The following is a 23,114-nucleotide window of genomic DNA, read 5'->3' as shown; positions in this document are numbered from 1 at the left end:
GTCAATATCAAGAACAAGTACCCACTACTGCATAGTGATGACTTATTTGATCATCTTCAGGTGCCAGGGTATTCTCGATGATTGACTTGAGATTGGGGTGCAATCTGTTGAAGATCAAGGCTATATATATATTCCTAAGATGACTTTCAGGACCTGTTATGGCCATTTTAAGTTCTTGGTGATGTCTTTTGAGATAACTAATGCCCCAACAACTTTCATGCACTTAATGAACGATGTGTTTCAACCCTATCTGGATTGTTTCGTTATTGTATTTATTGTTGATATATTGGTGTATTCTTGTGACCGAGAGGGTCATGAGTAGCATTTGAGGATCATGCTCAAGACCTTGATGGGGAAGAAGATATATGCTAAATTCTTCAAGTGTGAGTTTTGGTTAGACTCTGTGGCATTCTTAGGCCAAGTAGTGTCCAGTGAGGGAATTAAGGTGGATCGGAAGAAGATTGAGGCGGTTCAGAGTTTCCCCAGACTGTTTACTGCTAAAAAGATCTAGAGTTTCCTTGGGTTGGCTGGATATTGTCGTTGTTTTGTGGAGGGTTTTTTATCTATAGTAGCCCCCCTAACTAGATTAACACAGAAGCGTGCCCCATTCAGATTGTTTGATGAGTGTACAGAAAGCTTTCAGAAGTTCAACACTGCCTTGAGTACAGTTCCAGTTCTAGTTTTGCCTTCGGGATCGCGTCCTTATACAATCTATTATGATGCTTCACAAATTGGCATTGTGTGCATGTTGATGCAGGAGAGGAGAGTGATTGCTTACGATTTACGTCAGTTGAAGCCTCGTGAGAAGAACTACCATGTGCACGATTTGGAGTTAGCTTACATTGTCCATGCTCTCAAGATTTGGCGGCATTATCTTTATGTCGTGTCTTATGAGGTGCTCACAGATCACAGGAGTCTCCAACACTTATTCAAGCAAAAGGATCTGAGCTTGACCATTATTTATCATCCAGAAAAGGCCAATGTTGTGGCCAATGCTTTGATTAGAAAGGTTGAGAGCATGGGTAGTCTTTTTTTTCCAGTTGGGGGAGAGACCATTAACTTTGGATGTGCAGGCTTTGGCCAACAGGTTTGTGACGTTAGATATTGCAGAGCCTAGCAGTGTTCTTGCTTGTGTTGTATCAAGCCGCACTTGTTTGAGTGCATCAAGGCACGTTAGTATGATGATCCCCACTTGCTTGTCCTAAGGTACACGGTGCAACACAGTGATGCTAAGGAGGATTCTATTAGAGATGATGTTGTTTTGAGGCTTTAGGGAGGGATTTGTACCCCTAATGTGGATGGATTGTGGGAGCTTCTTCTTGAAGAGGCACATAGTTCGTGGTATTCCATACATCCGAGTGTTGCGAATATGTATCAAGATTTGAAGCAGCACTACTGGTTGAGAAGGATGAAGAAGATATTGTTGAGTATGTGGCACGGTGTTTGAAATATCAGTAGGTTAAGTATGAGCATCAGTGACCTGGTGGTTTGATTTAGAGGCTAGATATACCAAAGTGGAAATGGGAGTGTATCATTATTGATTTTGTGGTTTGGTTGCGATGGACCTTTAGGAGATTCGATGTTGTGTGGGTCATTATGGACAGACTGACCAAATCTACACACTTCATTCCACTCATCACTACCTACAATTCAGAACAGCTGGCTTGGATTTATCTTGAGATGTTATTCGCCTTCATGGTGAGCCCATGTCTATTTTCTCGAATCGAGGCACTCAATTTATATCGCATATTTGGAGAGTGATCCAGCGTGAGTTGGGCACCTAGATCGAGTTGAGTTTGATGTTCGAAAATACTATTCTGATGTTAGAGGACATGTTACGAGCCTATGTCAATGATTTCAAGGGATCGTGGGATCCGTTTCTACCATTAACAGAGTTTTCCTACAACAACAGCTATTAGTGAGATAGCTCCCTATGAGGCCTTATATGGGAGGCGATGTCGTTCTCCGATTGGCTGGTTTGAGCTTGGAGAGGCTAGGTTTTTGGGCATTGATTTGGTCAATGATGCCTTGGATAAGGTGAAGTTGATTCGGGAGTGGCTTCGCACAGTGCAGTGCAGTTCCGGAAGAAGAGTTATGTTGACAGAAAGGCTCGTGATACGGCATATATGGTGGGTGAGAAGGTTCTACTTTAGATTTTTGCCCATGAAGGGTGTGATGAGGTTCGGGAAGAAGGGAAAGTTGATCCCTCGATATATTGGTTCTTTTGAGGTGCTAGAGAGAGTTGTAGAGGTAGCCTACAGACTTGCCCTTTGACCTAGTTTATCGGGAGTTCACCAGTGTTTTATGTTTCCATACTCTAGAAGTATTATGGGGATCCTTCACATGTATTAGACTTCAACACAATGTATCTGGATGAGGATTTCACTTATGATGAGGAGACAGTGGCTGTTTTGGACCGACATGTTTGAAGGTTGAGGTCGAAGAAAATAGTGGCGGTGAAGGTTCATTGGAGAGGTCAGCCGGTCAAGGAGGCTACTTGGGGGACCGAGCAGGAGATGCGGAGCAGATATCCTCACCTTTTTGATACCCAAGTATGACTCTATACTCGTTCGAGGACGAATGTTTTTTGAAGAGAGGAAGAATGTAATGACCGAGCCAGTCGTTTTGAGTATTTTAGCCTCGTTTCTCCTATTTGATGCTTTCATATGTGTATTTTTGTTATGTGACTTGCAGGGGCGGTTGGTTTGGTTTCGGGAAAGTTTTTGGATTGAATTGGGACTCTTAGTCCCGAGATTGGATGCTTAAGTTATAAAAGTTGACCGTAGTTTGACTTTTACGTAGATGACCCCGAAATGGTGTTTTGAAGGTTTCAATAGGTTTGTATGATGATTTTTGTATTAGGCGTATGTCCGGATTTGGATTTGGAGTTTCTTAGGTTCATTCAGTTCTATTTGGAAAAAATTGGAAATGCAAGGTTTGGAAGGTTCATAGGTTGAACGGGAGTTGGCTTGTTGATATTGGGTTTGGATTGTTGTTCCAGGACTTGGAACAGGTCGATTGTGTCATTTGTGACTTGTATGTAAAATTGGAGGTCATTTTGAGTTGATTTGATGCGGTTCGGCATGAGTCCTAAAAGTTGGAAGTTCATTAGTTCCTTAGGCTCGAATTGATCTATGATTCATGGTTTTGATGTTGTTTTGTTTGAGTTAAGGCCTCGAGTGAATTTGTGTTATGTTTTAGGACTAGTTGGTGTGTTTTGACGGGGTCCCAGGGTCTTCGAGTGTGTTTCAGATGAGTTTCAGTTCATTTTCATCTCTTTTGGCAGACCTGTTCTGGTGCTTTCACACCTACAGTGGATGCGCCACATAAGCGAAACTGGACTGGAGGAGGCATGGACGACAAATGAAGAAGGTTTGGCAAAGAAGCGAGGTTGCATATGCAATGAGGAGATCGCAGAAGTGGGTGCGCATGTGCGATTGGGGTGACCTTAGATGCTAGTGGTCGAGTTTAAAGTGAGACTCGTAGATGCCAGATTTTGACTACATATGCGATACCACAAATGCAATGTTTTGGACCACAAATGCAGAATTCGCTGGGCAGACTATAATAATCGTCTTTATTACCATGCTGACCCAAGCTAGTGCTAAACGGACCCAACTTCTTCCGATTACTCATGACCCGCCTTCACGACAACAGTACTCCTTCCTAGTATACTATTGACCTCAATCAAAACTCATCCCAAGTGATCCCAACATAAAATCTGGTCGTCTTAAGACTCATGCGCCACAATATTCCCTATTATAGATCAAATAATACCTCAAATCAAAATACCGGCTTTGAAGAGATCTTTTATGATCTAAAGTTGTTTCTTCCATATCTCAAACACTACTTCGCATAACCGATAATTATGTGGAACTACTCTAAATATCTTTCACAAACCAACACCAATCTTGAATCTTCAGTCACACACAAATTCGAAAATCCTTAGATACCACTTATTGCATCTTGAATCCATTAGAACCTTCTCGAGAGTATCATGTCGAATGATTAGTGCTCTGTCAGCACGTGAATACTCCAAAAAAGAATACAACCACTCGAATCTTTCCCTTGAATGCTACCTCCAAATAAGAGTATTGAACATGAGTCCTCCCACAACCTCCATATATTACCAAGGTGAAATACAACACGCACTCAGAAAATTCCTTGCTAGAATCAAACTCGAAGACGTTCCCCTAAATATATATCTAATCAACAAGCATCCCTTAGTCCATAGTTCAAAACGACACATGACTAGGTAACACAATCACCGCTAGTAGACTCCCCTACTTGGATCTAAGCCACATACACATAACCAAAAACCCATAATGACAGATCCTCTTTAACTGCCATGATCCCACACTGTTACTTAGCAGATTTCTCATAAGCTCATGATGCGCCAACCATAATGCATCTCAATTCATCAGCCCAAAAGCACACTCAATCTCGTGATAATTGTGCCATCTTCCTGGATCTGACCCCACATCTTAGCACACACACTCCACTAGATAGAAGGTACAATTCTTCATAGGAACCTCGTAATAAATCATGCAACCCCTAACTTCCTCACAGGAGATAGCTCGCCTGTGTGACCTTATATCAACATCTTTCTATGACCTGCCATGGTACAACGCTATGTAATCAGTGACTCCACCTGAGTCCACACTCGTCCACAAGCTGCAAGAATCTATTTCATTCCATCAATGAACAATTAGAAGACCCTTCAACACCTCCCAACACAAGACGGTATGCACACCAAGATGATAATCAAACATTCACATTCGCTTAGTAGCTAAAGCAAACCCTTACATCAAATTCAAACTCTTAAAATATGAGAAGCCTCAACCAATATGAAATGCCCTAAATGGTCAATTATGACTTCATAGCATCAAACATCCTCAAAATTTGTGGCAATGCTACCTCAAAATCCACAGTCACATGCCCTCGCTTCCACATTGGTATAATCATCTTCCAAAGTAACCGATCTGTCCTGGATTCTCAGTCTCGACTTGTTGACAATCAAACATCACAAGAAATGCAAAATAATGCTACCTTGCATCATGATACTTCTATGTTACACTGGGACAAATAGAATAACACAACTATGAGCTTTCTCAAGGATCATTTCCCTCGAATCATCAACAATAGGAATGCAAATCCAATCTAGAATTTGCAACACACTATCCACACTAAGGACTACCTCCTAGGCTCTACCTCACACACCATCTCCCTGAGGACAATTGATAAAACTAGTATAATGATGATAATTAATACACTCAAATAATGATTTGCGCAATAACACAAGCGATGACTCTACTAAGTTAAAAAATACCCAATCTCGCAGAAGCAAGCAAGGAGGAGATGACAGAGGTCGCAGGTGCAAGGTTCTTTTCGCACCTGTGAGGCTGCAGATACGGCGAGAAGGCCGTAGAAGCAGAATTCGAGGGATTGGAGGAGTGTAGGCTACTTCCGCAAAATCGAACCTCGGGCCGCGAAAGCACCTCCGCAGGTGTGAGACTTGGAGCACAGGTGCAAGCCCAGGTGACTTAAGCGGTTTCCATAGAAGTGGAGAATTTACCGCATAAGCGGTTCTGCAGGTGCGGAAATATGGCTGTAGGTGCGAAAGGCCTGGGCAGAATGTTTAAAAACGAGGGTTCGCAATTTTGGACCTCCCATGGATGACTTCCTCGATTTCTCTAACGTTTTTCCCATAAACAAACATGTGGCTTGTTTGGTACCAACATGATATAAACTTTGGGATATGAAGTTTTGATCTTTAAAATGAAAAATGACTGAAGTGGTAACCCTTGTTGTGAATTTTAGGTTCTATTTTTGGCTCTTTGATTCATTAATAGTCTTTTAGGCTATACATGATTTTCTTTGGGTTCATTAATATTAATTTGATTTTGGATTTATATGTCACTCGAATTTGTATGTGCAATGTGTGGTGAGATTTGTTGTGAGTTCTTTTGTATTATTTGTAGTCTAGAACTTGCCCGGAATGTGCTTCAAGTCGAAATCCTAGACTAACTTGGTTTGAAAAATGATGTTAGGCCTTCCTTGGACCGTTATTGTGCCTTAAATTTCCTACCCTTGCATATTTTCTCTAGTCAACCCCTTTTGAGCCTTTAAACGTTTTCTTTGGCAACTATGTTACAAGCTTAAGTAAAACCTTTCTGAAATAAAAGTAAATCCTCAACGCAATTCAATCAATCCCAAAATAGGGGTGTCACCGAGTACATGAGCATCTATACCAGAATACAGTGTCTAAGAACTGAAATACAGATAGAGATAATGAAGGAGAGTCAAGGCCCTGTGAATGCCATGCAACTACCTTGATAGTCTCCAAGACCTGACTCCTCAATCAACAGTTGCCGTGACTAGAAGCACCTAGATCTGCACACGAGGTGCAGGGTGTAATGTGAGTACAACCAAATCAATGTAACAAATCCAACCTTTGGATTGAAAGGTAGTGACGAATTTAACCGTCATAGTTCAATTCAAAGATAACAGTGTAGAAAATGTAGGCATGATTTCAAGTTCAATAGATAGCTCAAAACAGTAAAATAGATCAAATCTGAATGATATGAAGACTATAACTCCGTTGCTTCGACATGCCAATGCACATGTTGTATATGATACACCATGATGACAGCCTCATGTGCTCACACTCTCAAATGATCAACAACTAGATACTGTATATAGCCATATGGCCCGGGGAAGATGTATCCCGGAATACATACATCACTGACTATCAGTCAACCAGTATCGAGTAGGGCCATTCCAGCCCAGGGAGAATATCCATCTCCAGGTATAAAATGCTTCAGACAAGATCCCTATCCAAGAAAGATCCATCCCTCAATAATTATCAACCGCGCTCACTATGGGTGTTTGCAAACTCCGGACGGGCTCCTTCAGCCCAAGCGCTATCTTATATTAGTATAACCACTACAGCTTGCAGCCCGATCCCATAAATGTCACTCACAATTAGGCTCTCGGCCTCACTCAGTCATCAATCTCTCTAGTCTCACTCACGAGCTCACAAATGTCATGAAACTAGCCCGAACATGATGATATAATGTATCAATAAATAACAACATAGACTACAATATGATATGAAATGAATGAACATGACTGAGTACGTGATATCAATGAGATCATTAAGTCAACAGCAAGAAACGACCACAATGGGTCCCAACAGTACCATCCTATAGCCTAAACATGATCTCTAGCATGATTGACAGTTCAATTATCTTATCACATGGTGAAAAAACGGATATCAACAAGATAGGACCCCTTTACAATGCCATGGAATCAACCAGGTCCCAATTCACATGGTTTATGCCCGCACGCCCTTCACTTGGCATGTGTGTCACCTCAATACCAATCACATGACACATAATTCGGGGTTTCAAACCCTCAGAACCAAGTTTGAAAGTGTTACCTCAATCTGAGAAGAATTCTACTCCAACATGCCTTCGCCTCTCAAATGGGTCTCCAAACGTCCCGAATCTAGCAACAAGTAGTACAATACAATCAATATAGGCTAAAACTCGGCCCTCGGGACCATGTCTCGAAATCCAACAAAAATCATAAAAACCAAAATCCCAATCCCTCACAAATCCAACCATACAATTTTTATCAAAATCCAACACCAAATCGTCACCTAAATCCCCCAAATCTACTCTCTAAATCCCTACCCTCAAACCCCTAAATTTCACCTTAAAATCGTACAATCTAGGTGGGAAAAACAATGGGGAATCAAGATTATTGATCAGAAATGACTACAAGAAGCTTACTTCTAGAATCCCCTTGAAAATCCTCTCCAATATCACCTAAGTCCGAGTCTAAAATGTTGCAAAGTTTGCCTCATGCACTATTGGCTTAGGTTTCATCTATGTCGGGTCCCTCTAGCAATCATCCCTCTGCTCGGGACTCCCTTTAGTCCCCACCGCCATTCACAGGGAGAGGTTGATTTGAGTGTGGAGATTGGGTCATATCAAGAGGCATTGTCCCTGCCTTTCGAGAGGTTCAACTCAGCAGATGAGTAAGCCTACTACTTCAGCACCCGCCAGCCAGCTCAAGGTGGAGCTCAGTCAGCTAGGGGTCGCCCTAGAGGGGAGGCCTATCAGGTGGCGGCCAGGCCCGATTATATGCACTCCTTGCCAGACCAGATGTTATTGCTTCAAACACAGTGATCACAGGTATTGTCTCAGTATATCACCGAGATGCTTCTGTTTTATTTAACCCTGGTTCCACCTATTCATATGTATCATCGTATCTTTCTCATTATCTAGATATGCCCCGTGAGTCTTTATTTTTATCAGTTCATGTATCTATGTCGATGGGCGATACTATTATTGTGGACCGTATGTACCGGCCATGTGTAGTGACTATTGGGGGGGGGGGGGGGGGGTTAGAGACTAGAGTTGATCTCTTGTTGCTTAGTATGGTTGATTTTGATGTGATCTTGGGTATGGATTGGTTTTCTCCATGTCATGCTATCTTGGATTGTCACGCTAAGACTGTAACGTTGGCGATGACGGGGTTGCCAAGGAATGAGTGGCGAGGTTCTTTAGACTATGTTCCCAGTAGAGTGATTTTATACTTGAAGGCCCAGCAGATGGTTGGGAAGGTTGTTTATCTTATTTGGCTTTTGTGAGGGATGTTGGTGCTGATACCCCTACTATTGATTCTATTCCAGTGGTACGAGATTTTCCAGATGTGTTTCCTGCAGATCTGCTAGGCATGCCACCCGATAGGGATATTGTGGTGTCAGGCACTCAGCCCATTTTTATTCCTCCATACTGGATGGCACCGGCAGAGTTGAAGGAGCAACTTCAGGAACTCCTTGAGAAGGGATTTATTAGGTCACCTTAGGGTGAACCAATTCTGTTTGTGAAGAAGAAGGATGGTACTATGAGAATGTGCATTGATTATAGTCAGTTGAACAAAGTCATAATCAAGAACAAATACCTTTTGCAGCATATTGATGATCTATTTTATCAACTTCAGGGAAAGAGAGTGTTCTCCAAGATTGATTTGAGGTCAGGGTATCACCGATTGAAGATTCGGGACTCGGATATTCTTAAGACAGCTTTCAGGAACCGTTATGGTCATTAGGAGTTCCTTGTGATGTCTTTTGGGTTGACCAACGCCCCAATATAGTTCATGCATCTGATGAACAGTGTGTTTCAGCCTTATCTCGACTCGTTTCTTATTATGTTCATTGATGATATCCTGGTGTACTCTCGTAGCCAGGAGGAGCATGCCCAGCATTTGAGGGTTGTGTTGTAGCAGTTGAGAGAGGAGAAGCTTTATGTCAAGTTCTCCAACTGTGAGTTTTGGCTTAGTTCTGTGGCATTCTTAGGGCATGTGGTGTCCAGTGAGGGTATTCAGGTGGATCCGAAGAATATAGAGGTGATTCAGAGTTGGCCCAGACCGTCCTCAACTGTAGAGATTTGGAGATTTCTTGGTTTGGCTGGTTATTACTATAGGTTCGTGCAAGGTTTCTCGTATATTGCATCGCCCTTGACCAAGTTGACCCAAAAAAGGTGCTCCTTTCAAGTAGTCGGATGAGTGTGAGGAGAGCTTTCAGCAGCTCAAGACTGCCTTGACCACAGCTCCAGTTCTAGTTCTACCATCAGATTCTGGTTCTTATACAATGTATTGTGATGCTTCTCGAATCGGTATTGGGTGTGTTTTGATGGAGGAGGATAAAGTGATTGCTTATTCTTCGCACTAGTTGAAACCCCATGAGAAGAACTACCCTGTTCATGATTTGGAGTTGGCTGCCATTGTTCATGCGTTGAAAATTTGGAGGCACTATCTCTATGGTGTGTCCTGCGAGGTATTTACAGATCATCAGAGCCTCCAGCACTTATTCAAACAAAATGATCTTAATATGAGGCAGCGGAGATGGTTGGAGCTACTAAAAGACTATGATATTACTATTCTGTAACATCCGGGGAAAGCCAATATGGTGGCCGATGCCTTGAGTAGGAAGGCAGTGAGTATGGGTAGTCTTGCATTGATTCCTGTTGGGGAGAGGCCTCTTGCAGTTGATGTTCAGGCCTTGGCCAACCAGTTTGTGAGATTAGATGTTTCGGAGCCCAGTCGGGTTCTAGCTTGTGTGGTGTCTTTGTCTTCCTTATATAATCGCATCAGAGAGCGCAGTATGATAATCCTCATTTACTTGTCCTCAAGGACAAGGTTCAGCACGGTGATGCCAGAGATGTGACTATTAGAGACGATGGGGTGTAGATGATGCAGGGCCGAATATGTGTGCCCAATGTAGTTGGGCTACGAGAGTTGATTCTTGAGGAGGCCCACAGCTCTCAATATTCTATCTGGGTGTAGCAAAGATGTATCAGGACCAGAGGCAACAATATCGGTAGAGGAGAATGAAGAAGGATATAGTGGGGTTTGTAGCTCGGTGTCTCAACTGTCAGCAGGTTAAATATGAGCATCAGAGACCGGGTGGATTGCTTCAAAGGATAGAGATTCTAGAGTGGAAGTGGAAGCAGATCACCATGGATTTCGTAGTTGGGCTCCCACAAACTTCGAGGAAGTTCGATGCTATTTGGGTGAGTGTGGATCGGCTGACAAAGTCCGCGTACTTAATTCTAGTGGGTACTACTTACTTCAGATCAGTTGGCTGAGATTTACACAAGAGAGATTGTTCTCCTTCACGGTGTGCCAGTTTCCATCATTTCAGATAGAGGCACGCAGTTTACATCGCAATTTTAGAGAGCCGTGCAGCGAGAGTTGGGCACTCAGGTTGAGTTGAGCACAACATTTTACCCTCAGATGGATGGACAGTCTAAGAGCAATATACAGATATTGAGGATATGTTACGCGCTTGTGTCATTAATTTTGGGGGTTCATGGGACCAGTTTCTGCCGCTCGCAGAGTTTTCTTACAACAACAGTTATCAGTCGAGCATTCAGATGGCTCCGTATGAGGCTTTATATGGGAGGCGGTGTAGACCTCCGGTGTGTTGGTTTGAGCCAGGTGAGGCTAGGCTATTGGGTACTGAATTGGTTCAAGATGCTCTAGACAAGGTTAAATTGATTTAGGAGCAGCTTCGCGCGGCGCAGTCTAGATAGAAGAGCTATGCCGACAGGAAGGTCCGTGCTGTGTCTTACATGGTTGGGGAGAAGGTTCTACTGAAGGTCTCACCCACGAAGGGTGTTATGAGATTCTGAAAGAAGGACAAGTTGAGCCCTCGGTTTATTAGGCTTTTTGAGGTACTTCAGAGGATCGGGGAGGTGGCTTACAAGCTTGCCTTGCCACCTAGTTTCTCGAGTGTGCATCCATAATTTCATGTTTCTATGCTCTGAAAGTACATCGGCGATCCGTCTCATGTTTTGGATTTCAGCACAGTTCAGTTGGATGGTGAATTGACTTATGATGTGGAGTCGGTGGCCAATTAGTATCGGTAGGTTCGAAAGTTGAGGTCAAAGGATATTGCTTCAGTGACGGTGCAGTGGAGATGTCAGCCCATAGAGGAGGCTACTTGGGAGACCGAGCGGGAGATGAGGAGCAGATATCCACACCTATTTATGACGTCGGGTATGTTTCTAGACCCGTTTGAGGATGAACATTTGTTTAAGAGGGGGAAGATGTAACGACCCGGCCAGTCGTTTCGTGAGTTGTATCCCCGTTCCCCCATTGTCTGCTCCTTTTGTGTTCTACAGTTTTTAAATAACTTACCGGGTTAGTTGGTTCGGGTCCGGAGTGGTTTAAGAGTGAATTGAGACACTTAATCTCTTAATTGAAAACTTAAGTTGGAAAATTTGACCGAAGTAAGCTGCTACTGCAAGCTGCTGTAGAAGCTGCTTGTAAGCTCCCACTGTACGCTGTTGGGTAAGCTTCTTGTAAGTTGTTATTGTACCAACTATAAATAATCTTCTACAGGAGTAATATTTATCCATAACGGAGTGCCGAAATGATAAGTTTCTCCAGGAGGCTTATCTCCAATAGAGTACTAAATAGATAAACATATTTATGGCGGATCCAATATAGGTAAGCTTCTTCAGGAAGCTTATTTATAACAGAGTACTAAATGAACATTCACAATATAATATATTCATAACTGTAATGACCCGATCGGTCGTTTTGAGCAATTGTATTTCGTTCAGTTATTTGAAGCCTTGAGCAGCATCGTATGATGTATTATAACTTGTGTGAATCGTCGGTTTTGGTTTTCAGGTGTTTCAGAATTAGTTTGGAAGAATGAATTTTATGTTTGAAGCTTTAAGTTGGAAGAGTTGACCAAGTTTGACTTTTTAGTATTTGAGCTCGGATAGGAGTTTTGATTGTTTCGTTAGGTCCGGATGGTGACTTTTAACTCGGGCGTATGCCCGGATTCGCATTTGGATATTTTTAGAAGGTTTCGGTACTAATTGGCAAAAGTTGGAAATTTGAAGGTTTGGAATGTTCATAAGTATGACGGGGAGTAGACTTTGATGATATCGGGTTCAAATTGTGGTTCCGGGCATTGGAGTAGCTTCGTTATGTCATTTGGGACTTGTGTGAAAAATTTGAGTTCATTCCGGGTTAATTTGATATGTTTCGGTGCGAGTTTTGGAAGTTTGAAGTTCAAAAGTTCATTAAGTACGATTTGAGGTGTGATTCATGGTTTTGATGTTGTTATGCGTGATTTGAGGCCTCGAGTAAGTTCGTGTTATGTTATGGGATTTGTTCGTATATTCGGACGGGATTCCAAGGGGCTCGGGCGTGTTTCGGATTGAATTCAGACCACTTTTCTACATGTTTTCACCGCTGGTTGCTGCTGGTTTCTGTTGCCTCGATTGTCCTTTGCGATCGTGAATATGGGGATGCGATCGCGTAGAGTAAATCAGGAGTTGGGTACTTTCTTTATCGCGGTCACGATTGGGTGGTTGCGTTCACATAGGGCTATGTGGGTTACTGTAAGCTCTCGCGTATGAGGGATTGTAGTCGCGTAGTGTTCAATCTGCGCAGCTGAGAGCTGGAGAGTTCTTCAATGTGATAGCGTTATATGGGTCACATTCGCGGAGCTTTGATGTCTGTGGTCACCGCATTCACGTCGAGTATCACGAACGCGTAGGGCATTTTTGATGGCAATCGCGTTTCTTCTCCGTGATCGCAAAGGTCGGTCTGCGATCGCATAGAGTATTTCGGGGGCAGTGTAATTTTTTTCTTCGCGTTCGCGATACATTAATTCGTCCAGTGAGTATAAAAACTCTATTTTCGGGGGTTTCAATCATTTTAACATTTTTGGAGCTATGGAGCCTGGATTGAAGCAATTTTTGAGATAGTATTGACCATATGGATTGGGATAAGTGTTCTCTACTCAGTTTTGATTATATTTCATGAATCTATCCTCATTTTTGGTATTTGGTTGATGATTTCAAAAGAGAAATTGGGGGTTTTTGTCTAAAGTTCCATAAAGTGAATTTTTGAGTTTTGAACATCGATACGGAGTCGGATTTGAGTGGAACTAGTATGGTTAGACTTGTAATTGAATTGGTGTTAGATTTTGTGAGTTTTGTCGGGTTCCGAGGTGCGGGCCTGGGTTTGACTTTTTGGTTGACTTTGGGCTTTTGATTAAAGATTCCTCCTTTATCCATTGGGTTTGTTTCCTTTGGCATTATTTGATGTTCTTGAGTCGCTTTTGGCTAGTTTTGAGCCGTTCGGAGGTCAGTACGCATGGGATAGCATTTCTAGAGTATTGTGTGGCTTCCTCGATATTGGATTTTGCTTGTTCGAGGTAAGCAACACTTCTAAACTTGGTACTGAGGGTATGGACCCCTGAATGTACGTGTTATATGTTGGTGTTGAGGTGATGCGTATGCTAGGTGACAGGCGTATGGGCGTGCACCGTGTGAATTATGAGTCGATTGATTCTGTGGTATTGTGTAGTGGCCTAATCTTGTTTCTATTCATGAAATTTCTATGTGCTAGAGCAATTGAGTTGTGATCCATGTTAGAAACCATGTCTAGGTTATATGTTTATCCTGTTGGGACCCACTAAGGTCATTTTTGTTGTTGAGTTATTTGCTTACATTGCAATTACATCCTCAGTCATACTCCTTCATTTGCATATCATATCTCAGTCTCTGTTTCCATTTATTGATACATCATATTATCATTTTGGGTTGATTTTTATGATATTGTGAGCCCGAGAGACTGGAGATATTGATGACTGAGTTGAGGCCTGAGAGACGGATTGTGAGTGATATGGATGTGATCGGGCTACAAGCCGCAGCGGGTATTATTAATTCACGAGGGATTGGACTGCACATTGCAGCGGGTATTAGTGATTCATGATGGAATCAGGCTACACGCCACAACAGGCATTGTTGATTCATGATAGGACCGGACTGCATGTTGCAGCGTTTGGGCTGGATCTGCCCTTCTAGAGTCTACACACCCACAGTGAGCGCATGTTCTATTGATTCATGATGGAATCGGGCTGCACGCCTTAACAAGTATCGTACAGTGTTGAGTGACTGAGTGTGTTGAGTGATTGAGCGTGATGAGCGGGAGTGTGAGACAGTGATATTGAGTACTCTGAGAATGTGAGTACAAGAGTTCATCACTGTGATGAATTGCATTGACATATATACTTGACACACATGCATAGAGATGCATTCTCCCATGCTACACAATTTTGTAACATTTATGACTTCACATGTACATTGACATGTAGGCATAGAGACGTACTTCCTCATGCTATTTGAGATTTTAAATATTTTATCTGTTATTGAAAGTTTTTGGGAAAAATCATAAATTTCTGAGTTACTCATATTTTGGTGATTCGGTGAAAGATTTGGGTTTTACTTTTATACTTTAAAAACATGATTATTTTTTTCGTAACTGTGAACGAGCTGAGAAATCATATCTTTTAGTTGCTTCTTGTACTACTTTTATGATATCGTTATGAGTTGATATTGGTTATTGGTGATGGACTCTGACCATTGTCCAAGCTCGTCACTACTTTCAACCTAAGGTTAGGTTTGTTATTTATTGAGTATATGAGGTCGTTTGTACTCATATTACACTTCTGCATCTTGCGTGCAGAGTTTGGACGCTGATGTTGCTGCGTGTAGCGGGAGCTGGAATTGAAGATGTACCTGCGTTCCGAACATAGCCGCCTCTTATTCTTGGTAGCTTTAGAATTTTTAAGTTGTTCATGTATAATTCCAACAGATGATGTATTTATTTCATACCAGCTTTGTAAACTCTAAATCTTAGAAGCTCATGATTTGTACTACAAGTCCTTGGGAATTCTTTGTATAAAAGTTCAGTTGTATTATCATTTCTTTTCTTAATGAATCTCATTTGAATTGGTTTATTATTAACTGGCTTACCAAACAAGTTAAGTTAGGTGTCATCACGGCTAATTGAATTTTGGGTCAGCGACAATAACAATATAGAATATGAGGATAAATTGTTCGTTTAACTTAAAAGGGACAACTTCGCATTTTGTCAAAAAAGGGACAGTTTTTAAACACCACAATACTGATAGATTTCGTAGGGTTGGCCCATCAAATTTTGTGGTTCAACCCCCAACAATCGCTTGGACTGGCCCAAGTCTTAGAGTTGTTCTCTTTCCTTTCCAGCTGCTTTTTCCAACTTTGTATCAATCAAACATTGCCATTAACAAAAATACCAAAATTTTCTGAACTAACTGAAGTTTGGAATGCCTCAACAATTTTACAGCTAACTCTTAGGTGCTCTATATCTTGGCATTTACTTTTATCCTCTTTTTTTTTTTTGTTGCTTTATGGTCCTTCATTTTTGGAAATTCATCTTGTTGAATTGAAAAAAAACTACCTGTTTGGATATCTATGTTTGCTTTTCTTTTATTTATTTTTTTCCGGTTTCTGTGTTCATTCTTGTGGATAAAGGGACATGGGTTTTATGATCAAATTTGAAAATTTGGCAATGGTTTGTATCAGTAAAGGCTTATAGATCTCCAGAACTAAATCCCTTTTATAGCTGTTCCTTTAGATGTTGTTTCTTGATTTATATACCTGGAATTTCAAAATGAAGTTCTCAACTTTGGACAGAAAATGGTGAATGGAGACATAAAAGTTACCTCATGATTGTTTACCTGCACTATGAAGAAGTAGCAAAATCTTCGATTTTGGAACTGTTGTGTGTTCATTGGCTGTGTCTGAATACAAATGATTTTCAATTAACTGCATGGTAAAGAATACCATATGTCATAATATATATAGTCGAAAAATTTGATAGATGACTGTGGATGACCTCGAATAGAATCATACAAACAACTTGTACATATTTTGGACTCTGGCTGGTCTTTAGTAATGAAGTACTATTTGTCTTACCAAAATAAATAAAAAATAAAAAGGATGTTAAAGAAGCTTAATACCAAAGAATTTATCATTTACTTTGAGTAACATTTGTGTGTCCAAAGATGATAGAGAACTGATGATTTTGATGAGAAGAGCATCTGTGTACTTTTTATGGGTATGTCAGTTCTTTGAGGCAAAAGTGATATTTCACAAGAAATTGTGAATATTGGGGTTTATGCAAATTTCAGACTTCTGCGTTCCTGTTTTATGTTGGTTCTTGCTACATAATGTACATAGAATCATATATTGGGATCTCGTATAGTGCATAGAATCTGAAAAGTAATTTTTCATTCATTAGGTTGCACATACAATTGTTTCACGTATCGTCGTCTGGAGATTTGTTAAGTTCATCCATTGGGATTATATGGATCAGAAAATGAATGTGTATATATGGGACATGGATGAAACCCTCATATTGCTAAAGTCTTTAATAAATGGTACATATGCTGAGGCATTCAATGGATCCAAGAATGTACAGACTGGTGTGGAAATCGGGAAAATGTGGGAGGATCATATTCTTCAGATATGTGATGACCACTTTTTCTATGAGCAGGTTAGTTAATCTTCTTATAATATATATTTGACCGGGTCACTGAATACACAGTGCTGATCAGGGACTCTAATTTTATGTTATATGGATTTTCAGGTTGAAAATTGCAATATGCCATATCTGGATGTCATGAAACAATATGATGATGGTCGAGATCTCACTGACTATGACTTCAGCAAGGACGGCTTTGGTCCCCCATGTGATGATCTTAACAAAAGGAAATTAGCGTACCGTCATCGGTCCATTGAACAGAAGTACAAAAAGGTTGGTATTTTGTGAATTATTTTCTTTTTCAAAAATACATTTTGCTGTATCACCTGACCAATAGAGAGGCCTGTCTTTTAGATTTTTTTTTATGGATGAACTGGTTCGTTGCTTGCTCTTAGGTTATTTTGTGGAAGAAGTTCTATTTTTCATTATAGATAACCTGTTTATGTAACTTCACAACTGAAAATATTGCCTAATGCTGGATGTGCTCTTAAGACTGCTTTGTGGCGCATCTAATTGCTTTTATGGCCAGAGTAATGATAGAATGAGGCTGCCAGAGTGTGTAAGGGAGAAAATGCTACTATGTTCAGTACTTTGTAGTGAAGATGATTGTACCACTAATTGAGAAGTAACCATAATGTTGCACTTCTTAGGAATGTATGATAGCTATTTTGGTTCTCTAGTTTCTAACGTGCTATGTTTGTTTCATAACCTGGATACGTGATAAATAGCATGGCTACCTCTACCCAAAAAAAAGGTGATAACTAGCATAGCTGAGTCTCTGACTTGGGTTGTTCCTAGTTCTGGCTAAAACAGGAGTGCTCTTGATTCTGATGTGTACATATCGCAATTCAAGAAAGTTATGCATCTAGATCATGTTGGCTGTCCCTTCTTTTTAATAGGATAGGAGAACTCCTAGAATGGAATTCCCATATGTGATATTCTAACTGATACTAGTCTAACTAAGAGTCATATGCTAGGCCAACTTCCTTATCCTTTTCCTTAAATCGAAGTGCAATAGTTATTGTCATGCAGCTCAAGTGGCATAAATACCCAAAGCGGCAAGGTCGGAGGGGAATACACATTGGAAAATCCTCCCTTTAGCTTATGTTTCGGAAGTCCTAATTTTTTTCTTAAATTGTCTCTAGTCAAATGGTGGCAAAATTAGGAAGGAGGGAGTAATATTTATTGGCTCAGTTGTATTTAGTACTGAGATGAAGCTTTTAAGGCTGTATATGATCTCTACTTTTGTCGGGGTCATTAACTACATACTGGGCTGGACTTGGGGATGGATCACGAAAGATAATCCTTAGGGCCTTCCTCTCTAGTCTCCCCTTCTCTCCCAAAGGAAAATGTATAATGACAGCTTCTTGTTTTAGTCGTCCAATATATGCTTAATTGAATTCACGTAGTAGTGTTTAACATAATATAAGTATAACAACCGTGATTTACTATTTGTTGCAGGGGTTGCATAGTATTCTTGATCAAGACATGATTAAATCGTGGAGGGAACTTTCTGACGTCACTGATAGTTATACTGACATGTGGTTCTCGGCAGGTAGATTATTCTAGATTCTATCACCATGGTGAATTATCGTGCAGTATAGGATTTCAATTATGTGTACTGGAAGTTGCCAAGTTAGAATGTCATGTGGACAATCATGCAGCATCCTGATATTTTAGATAAAAGTAAAGAAGAAAAACAAATGAGAAATATACAAGTTATCGGAATGCTAAATGTGCTAGTCACCAACTTAGAAGTAAATGCATGAGTTTAAAATTCTGAATTAACTCCTCTTCTTTCCTTATTTCTCAAAGCTGGTTTTTTTTGCAAAGTGCATTAATATCCTTTTCATCTGTTACTTCTCAAAGAATATAATTTTCATCTGCTCTCTCTCTCTCTCTCTCTCTCTCTCTCTCTCTCTCTCTCTCTCTCTATATATATATATATATATATATATATATATATATATATGGTNGTATATTGACCGGTATCATAATTTTTTCATGTATGACGTTATTGTCAAAACTTCTATATACCATTACATAAGCTATTCGGCGGATCTAAGTTTTTCAGTAGCATGATGGGCATATATATATATATATATATATATACTAAGTTAAAACTGATTGATCTTAGAAGGCCATTTGGTATTAAAGTAGTTAAGTATTCTTCTTGGTAGTAATTGTTGGTATCATCTTTTGCTGAGTCAAAAACTGAAAAATATTTTATTTTTACCATAAAATTTTGCAATCAACCTTTTATATAGTTGATCAATATATTCATTTCTACAGACTAAGATACCTTTTTAATTTCTATCATGTAATTTACATAAATTAAGTTTTAATACAATGATAGAAATATTTCTCTTTTTAAATGCACTATTATTACGAAATCATCTTTTATTAGATGCTCTTCTTCGTTTCCGACACGAAGCAAGAAGTTACAGAATAATGGATCTATTCTTACTTATATTTTTTGTCAGTTGAATTTTTTTCATTTGTGGCCATAAGTCTAATTTGGCAAGCTAGTATTTACAGTCTCTGCTTTCGTCGATTTTGGAACTATTAGTAGTTGATAGAAACCACCTTCCAAATTATTAATTTTTCACTAAATTATTTATATTCAATATATCTCCAGAACTCCGGGTAATTATTTCGATCGTTTGACACTTAGCCATAAGTGTTTCATCCCATATTATTAATTTTGCTTTCCTTAGAAATTTAGCAACATTACTCTGCTTTGATATATTTGTGATGGTTATTTCAGTTGGTTGAAGAGGTATATCAAATCTAAAGAGACTGACCTCATAATAAAATCGTTTCTGGTACACTATTTGTTATTATTGCTAACAGTATCATGCCTCTTGATTGATATTTGCAAGTAATGCATGACATAGAAATATTATTTCGATTCCGTCAAAGGCATCTACAAAAGATAATCCCACTATGATAGAGTTGACTCTTTATGCTCTACTAACCTTTTTTATTTTGTGTTCTAACGCTTTCTTTATGGAATAAATTTATGTACTCTAAGATTATTTTTAACTTAAATAAGAATTTTACTCATATGATGAATTTAAAAAATAATTAAATTGGATTCTCTTGCTAAATAATTTAATTAAAAGATTTAATTATTTGGTTTTAATATAAAAAAACTATTCTATGTTGATTCAAATCTTAATATTAGTTCATCTCTTGTTTTGAATATTTAATCTTAATTATAATTTTATCCACCATAAATTTTATTTTCAAAGAGTAAAAGATTGATATGGCATTTCACTTTTAGATATTTATGTCTTTAGAATCATTATTGGTATTGACTCTTACTAACTATCTCTCTCTCTCTCTCTCTCTCTCTCTCTCTCTCTCTCTCTCTCTCTCTCTCTATATATATATATATATATATATATATATATATATATATGGTATGTATGTGTGTGTGTATATCATAACTCATAAGAGCGATGGGCTTCTCTTGTGTTCTTGCATCCCTGTTTCTCCCCGTTGTAGTGATGTTCTTTTATAACTGAGAAATCTCCGAGGACCCTTGGCGCAAAGTACGAAACTCGGTGGATAATGGGCCTATGCCTCTACCTTCTCCACTTAACCCGTGACTTGACATGCGTCTAACCCACATATACCACTAGACCAAAGCCTTGGGGCCCCCCACTTGTAGTGATGTTTCCAATTTGATTTTATTCATGCCTTAACATCTGACCGATCTCACCTTTCTCTGCGGCAAAGCTTATTAGTTGCTTTCTTCGCTTGATAGAAATCAGTAATATCTGCCAGAGATACCCTTGAGGAGGAAATTAGTTATACCTACCGGATATACGGGTTAAGAAAGTTATCTGGCAGTAAAAATATTTCAGGGGGTCATAGTGCTCTCACCCGATAGTTAATGGGTCAGACTGAGGTTTGTTCTTATTTAACATGGACGCATATTTGGTGACCACCATTGACTGGTACGAGTTTGAAAGAAGATATTCCTCAGCATTTCTGATTACAAGCTAGTTTTAATCTTAAGCACTTATTCCAGTTACTTTCTGCAGTTTTGATTTTGTGTTTACTCTTTTAAGGTGTTTTTCCTCTATTCTTTGTTCTCTACAGATAAATGATGATGCTTTAATGCATTAGGTGTAGTTGATTTGCTTGCTTTAATACTCTCCTTCCAATGCAGCTAAGGCTTGCTTGGAACAGTGTGCAGTTGGGAATAGAGATTTGGCTTCTTCTTCGAGCTCAGCTGTTGCTACCAATGATACTATATTCCAGCATGTGAATATCTTGGTGACTTCTGGATCATTGATACCCAGCTTAGTTAAATGCTTGCTCTTTCGCCTGGGCGATTTAATCCCTAGCGAAAATGGTTAGTTTCTTTCTTCATTCTGATATTGAATCTTTCTGACTAGTCCTATTTTAAAATTTTGATTGAGGTATTTTTTTTTTCTTAATGTTAAGTTTGATTGAAATATCTTGCTTCCATTATATTTAATAACCTTTCATCATTTATGGCCTAAAAAGGTAACAGGCGTTGAATGCTATGACCTATAAATCACGTGAACATGGAAATATTGCTAATGTCTCCGGTTCATATTTTTAATATTTCTACTTAGAGGAAAATAGGGCACTGTGGAAGAAAAAGATCTATAGAAGCGAGACCTATTAGTTGAGAATATGCTTTAGCCATGTTAGCATTTTTACTTTACATCCTACGATTTTCTAGGAGTTGTTTAGCCTTTCAGAGATTTTATGCATCGGTAGATATTTTAAGAAACTTTTAGTACTTTTTATTTTATAATAATATTGGCCCGTGAGGAGTTTATATGAAGTAACATGGTCAGTGAGGATTATATAGCCGATCCTAACTTTGTTTGGAACTGAGACTTAATTGTTGTTGTTGTACTAGGCAATATCTCCCTTTAGAAATAAGGGTGGAGGATGGTCCCGCTATCCCTGATTGTTTTAGTTCACATAGCGTATTCTCGATCCAAAAAAGAAATCTCCTTTTAGGAACTGGATATGTGTATGTTTCAAATAGATTATGCCTAAGCTCGTGCGCACCGTGGCCCTACCATTCATCTAAGTCAAACGACAACAACAACCTAGTAAAATCCCACAACTGAGGTCTGGGGAGGGTAGTGAGTACGCAGACCTTATCCCTATCCCGAGGGAGTAGAGAGGCTGTATCCTAAAGACCCTCGCCTCAAGAAGATAAAAAGAGACAATATATCAGTACCATCAACAAAAACCATAGAAATAATAACAGCAACATAAGAAGCAAAAATAGATGAAAAGCAATAACAATAACATTCATCTAAGTCACTGATAGTGAATTCCTTTCCCATGTTCATCAACGCACAATAATGCAACATGCAATTTCTGAGAGCATTCTCTCAACATATCTGTCATCATTTTCAGTCTACAGCTCATGGGAAGTGGGCAAGCTCCAGTGCTTCTCATGGATAAAGGAGCGGTTCAGTGGGCCGAACGTGCAATTTTGTGTTATTGGTGATGGATGGGAAGAATGTGAAGCAGCAGAAAGTATGAGATGGCCATTTGTCAAAATTGACCCACGGCCAAGCAGTTACCATCGGTTTCCAGGTTTAACACCAAAAGAACTGGGGCACTACTTCTCTGTTGTGTATGGTGAGTCTGATTCAAAAGATAATGATAGATTAGCTCCTTCTGGCAGTTGAACATATGAATATTAGCTTAGAGTACATGCACCAATAGCACCTCACCAAGAAGATAGTCTTGCGTAATTGTAAAAGCAAGAAGGTGAAGGTTCTTTAAAAGTTCTCATTTTGCATGATGGAATTCCTTTAAACTATGTCCTATGGCCTGTGAGGCTAGTCTGTATAGTTAACTTCTCCATGACGTCTTGCTTATTGTGTTCTGTTATGGCCATTCTACAGGTACTTAAGTAAGATTTTCTCCAGTTCAGTGTATATATACATGTGTGTGTGTGTGCGTGCGTATCGGGTGTCAACCTTGAAATCATGGCTGATAGACTTGGTTAGAGGTTATTCTTGGAAAAATCATGTGGTACATCATATAATTATAACGTACTCCCTCCTTCCTCGATGTTATCGTTTTACTTGAAAATTGCCCTTCAACTTTAGGTGAATGTAAAGATTCTTGGAGAGGCTGTTCCTACATAAGGATAATAGTCGAAAAAGCTTCTGTTTTTCTCGAAGATTAGAATA

General features: G+C 39.6%; 1 protein-coding gene across 2 annotated transcripts; it reads left to right on the top strand.

Annotated features, from left to right (window-relative positions):
• LOC109223907 (eyes absent homolog 2) lies at positions 15,526-22,856 on the top strand. 2 transcript variants are annotated; one of them, XM_019388385.1, is made up of 6 exons: positions 15,526-15,719; positions 16,666-16,920; positions 17,014-17,181; positions 18,370-18,463; positions 21,089-21,274; positions 22,327-22,856. In XM_019388385.1, exons 2-6 carry the CDS (start codon positions 16,732-16,734, stop codon positions 22,602-22,604), a joined length of 915 nt encoding a protein of 304 aa, XP_019243930.1. In that variant the 5' UTR covers positions 15,526-15,719; positions 16,666-16,731; the 3' UTR covers positions 22,605-22,856. The 2 variants fall into 2 exon arrangements, with proteins under 2 accessions (XP_019243930.1, XP_019243929.1); XM_019388384.1 differs by lacking the exon at positions 15,526-15,719 and adding an exon at positions 15,777-15,936.

The sequence above is a fragment of the Nicotiana attenuata genome, chromosome 3 (genome assembly GCF_001879085.1).
Source record: "Nicotiana attenuata strain UT chromosome 3, NIATTr2, whole genome shotgun sequence".
NCBI classification, from domain to species: Eukaryota; Viridiplantae; Streptophyta; class Magnoliopsida; order Solanales; family Solanaceae; genus Nicotiana; species Nicotiana attenuata.
The sequence above is the reverse complement of the archived record's forward strand: the minus strand, read 5'-3'. Positions and strand labels throughout refer to the sequence as shown.

Excerpts from the sequence above, each read along its gene's own strand:
- LOC109223907 (XM_019388384.1), top strand. The coding sequence starts at position 15,901 with ATGGGTTTTATGATCAAATTTGAAAATTTGGCAATG. Across the intron at positions 17,182-18,369 it reads TTGAACAGAAGTACAAAAAG|GGGTTGCATAGTATTCTTGA; the intron begins GTTGGTATTTTG and ends TATTTGTTGCAG. Across the intron at positions 18,464-21,088 it reads TGACATGTGGTTCTCGGCAG|CTAAGGCTTGCTTGGAACAG; the intron begins GTAGATTATTCT and ends CTTCCAATGCAG.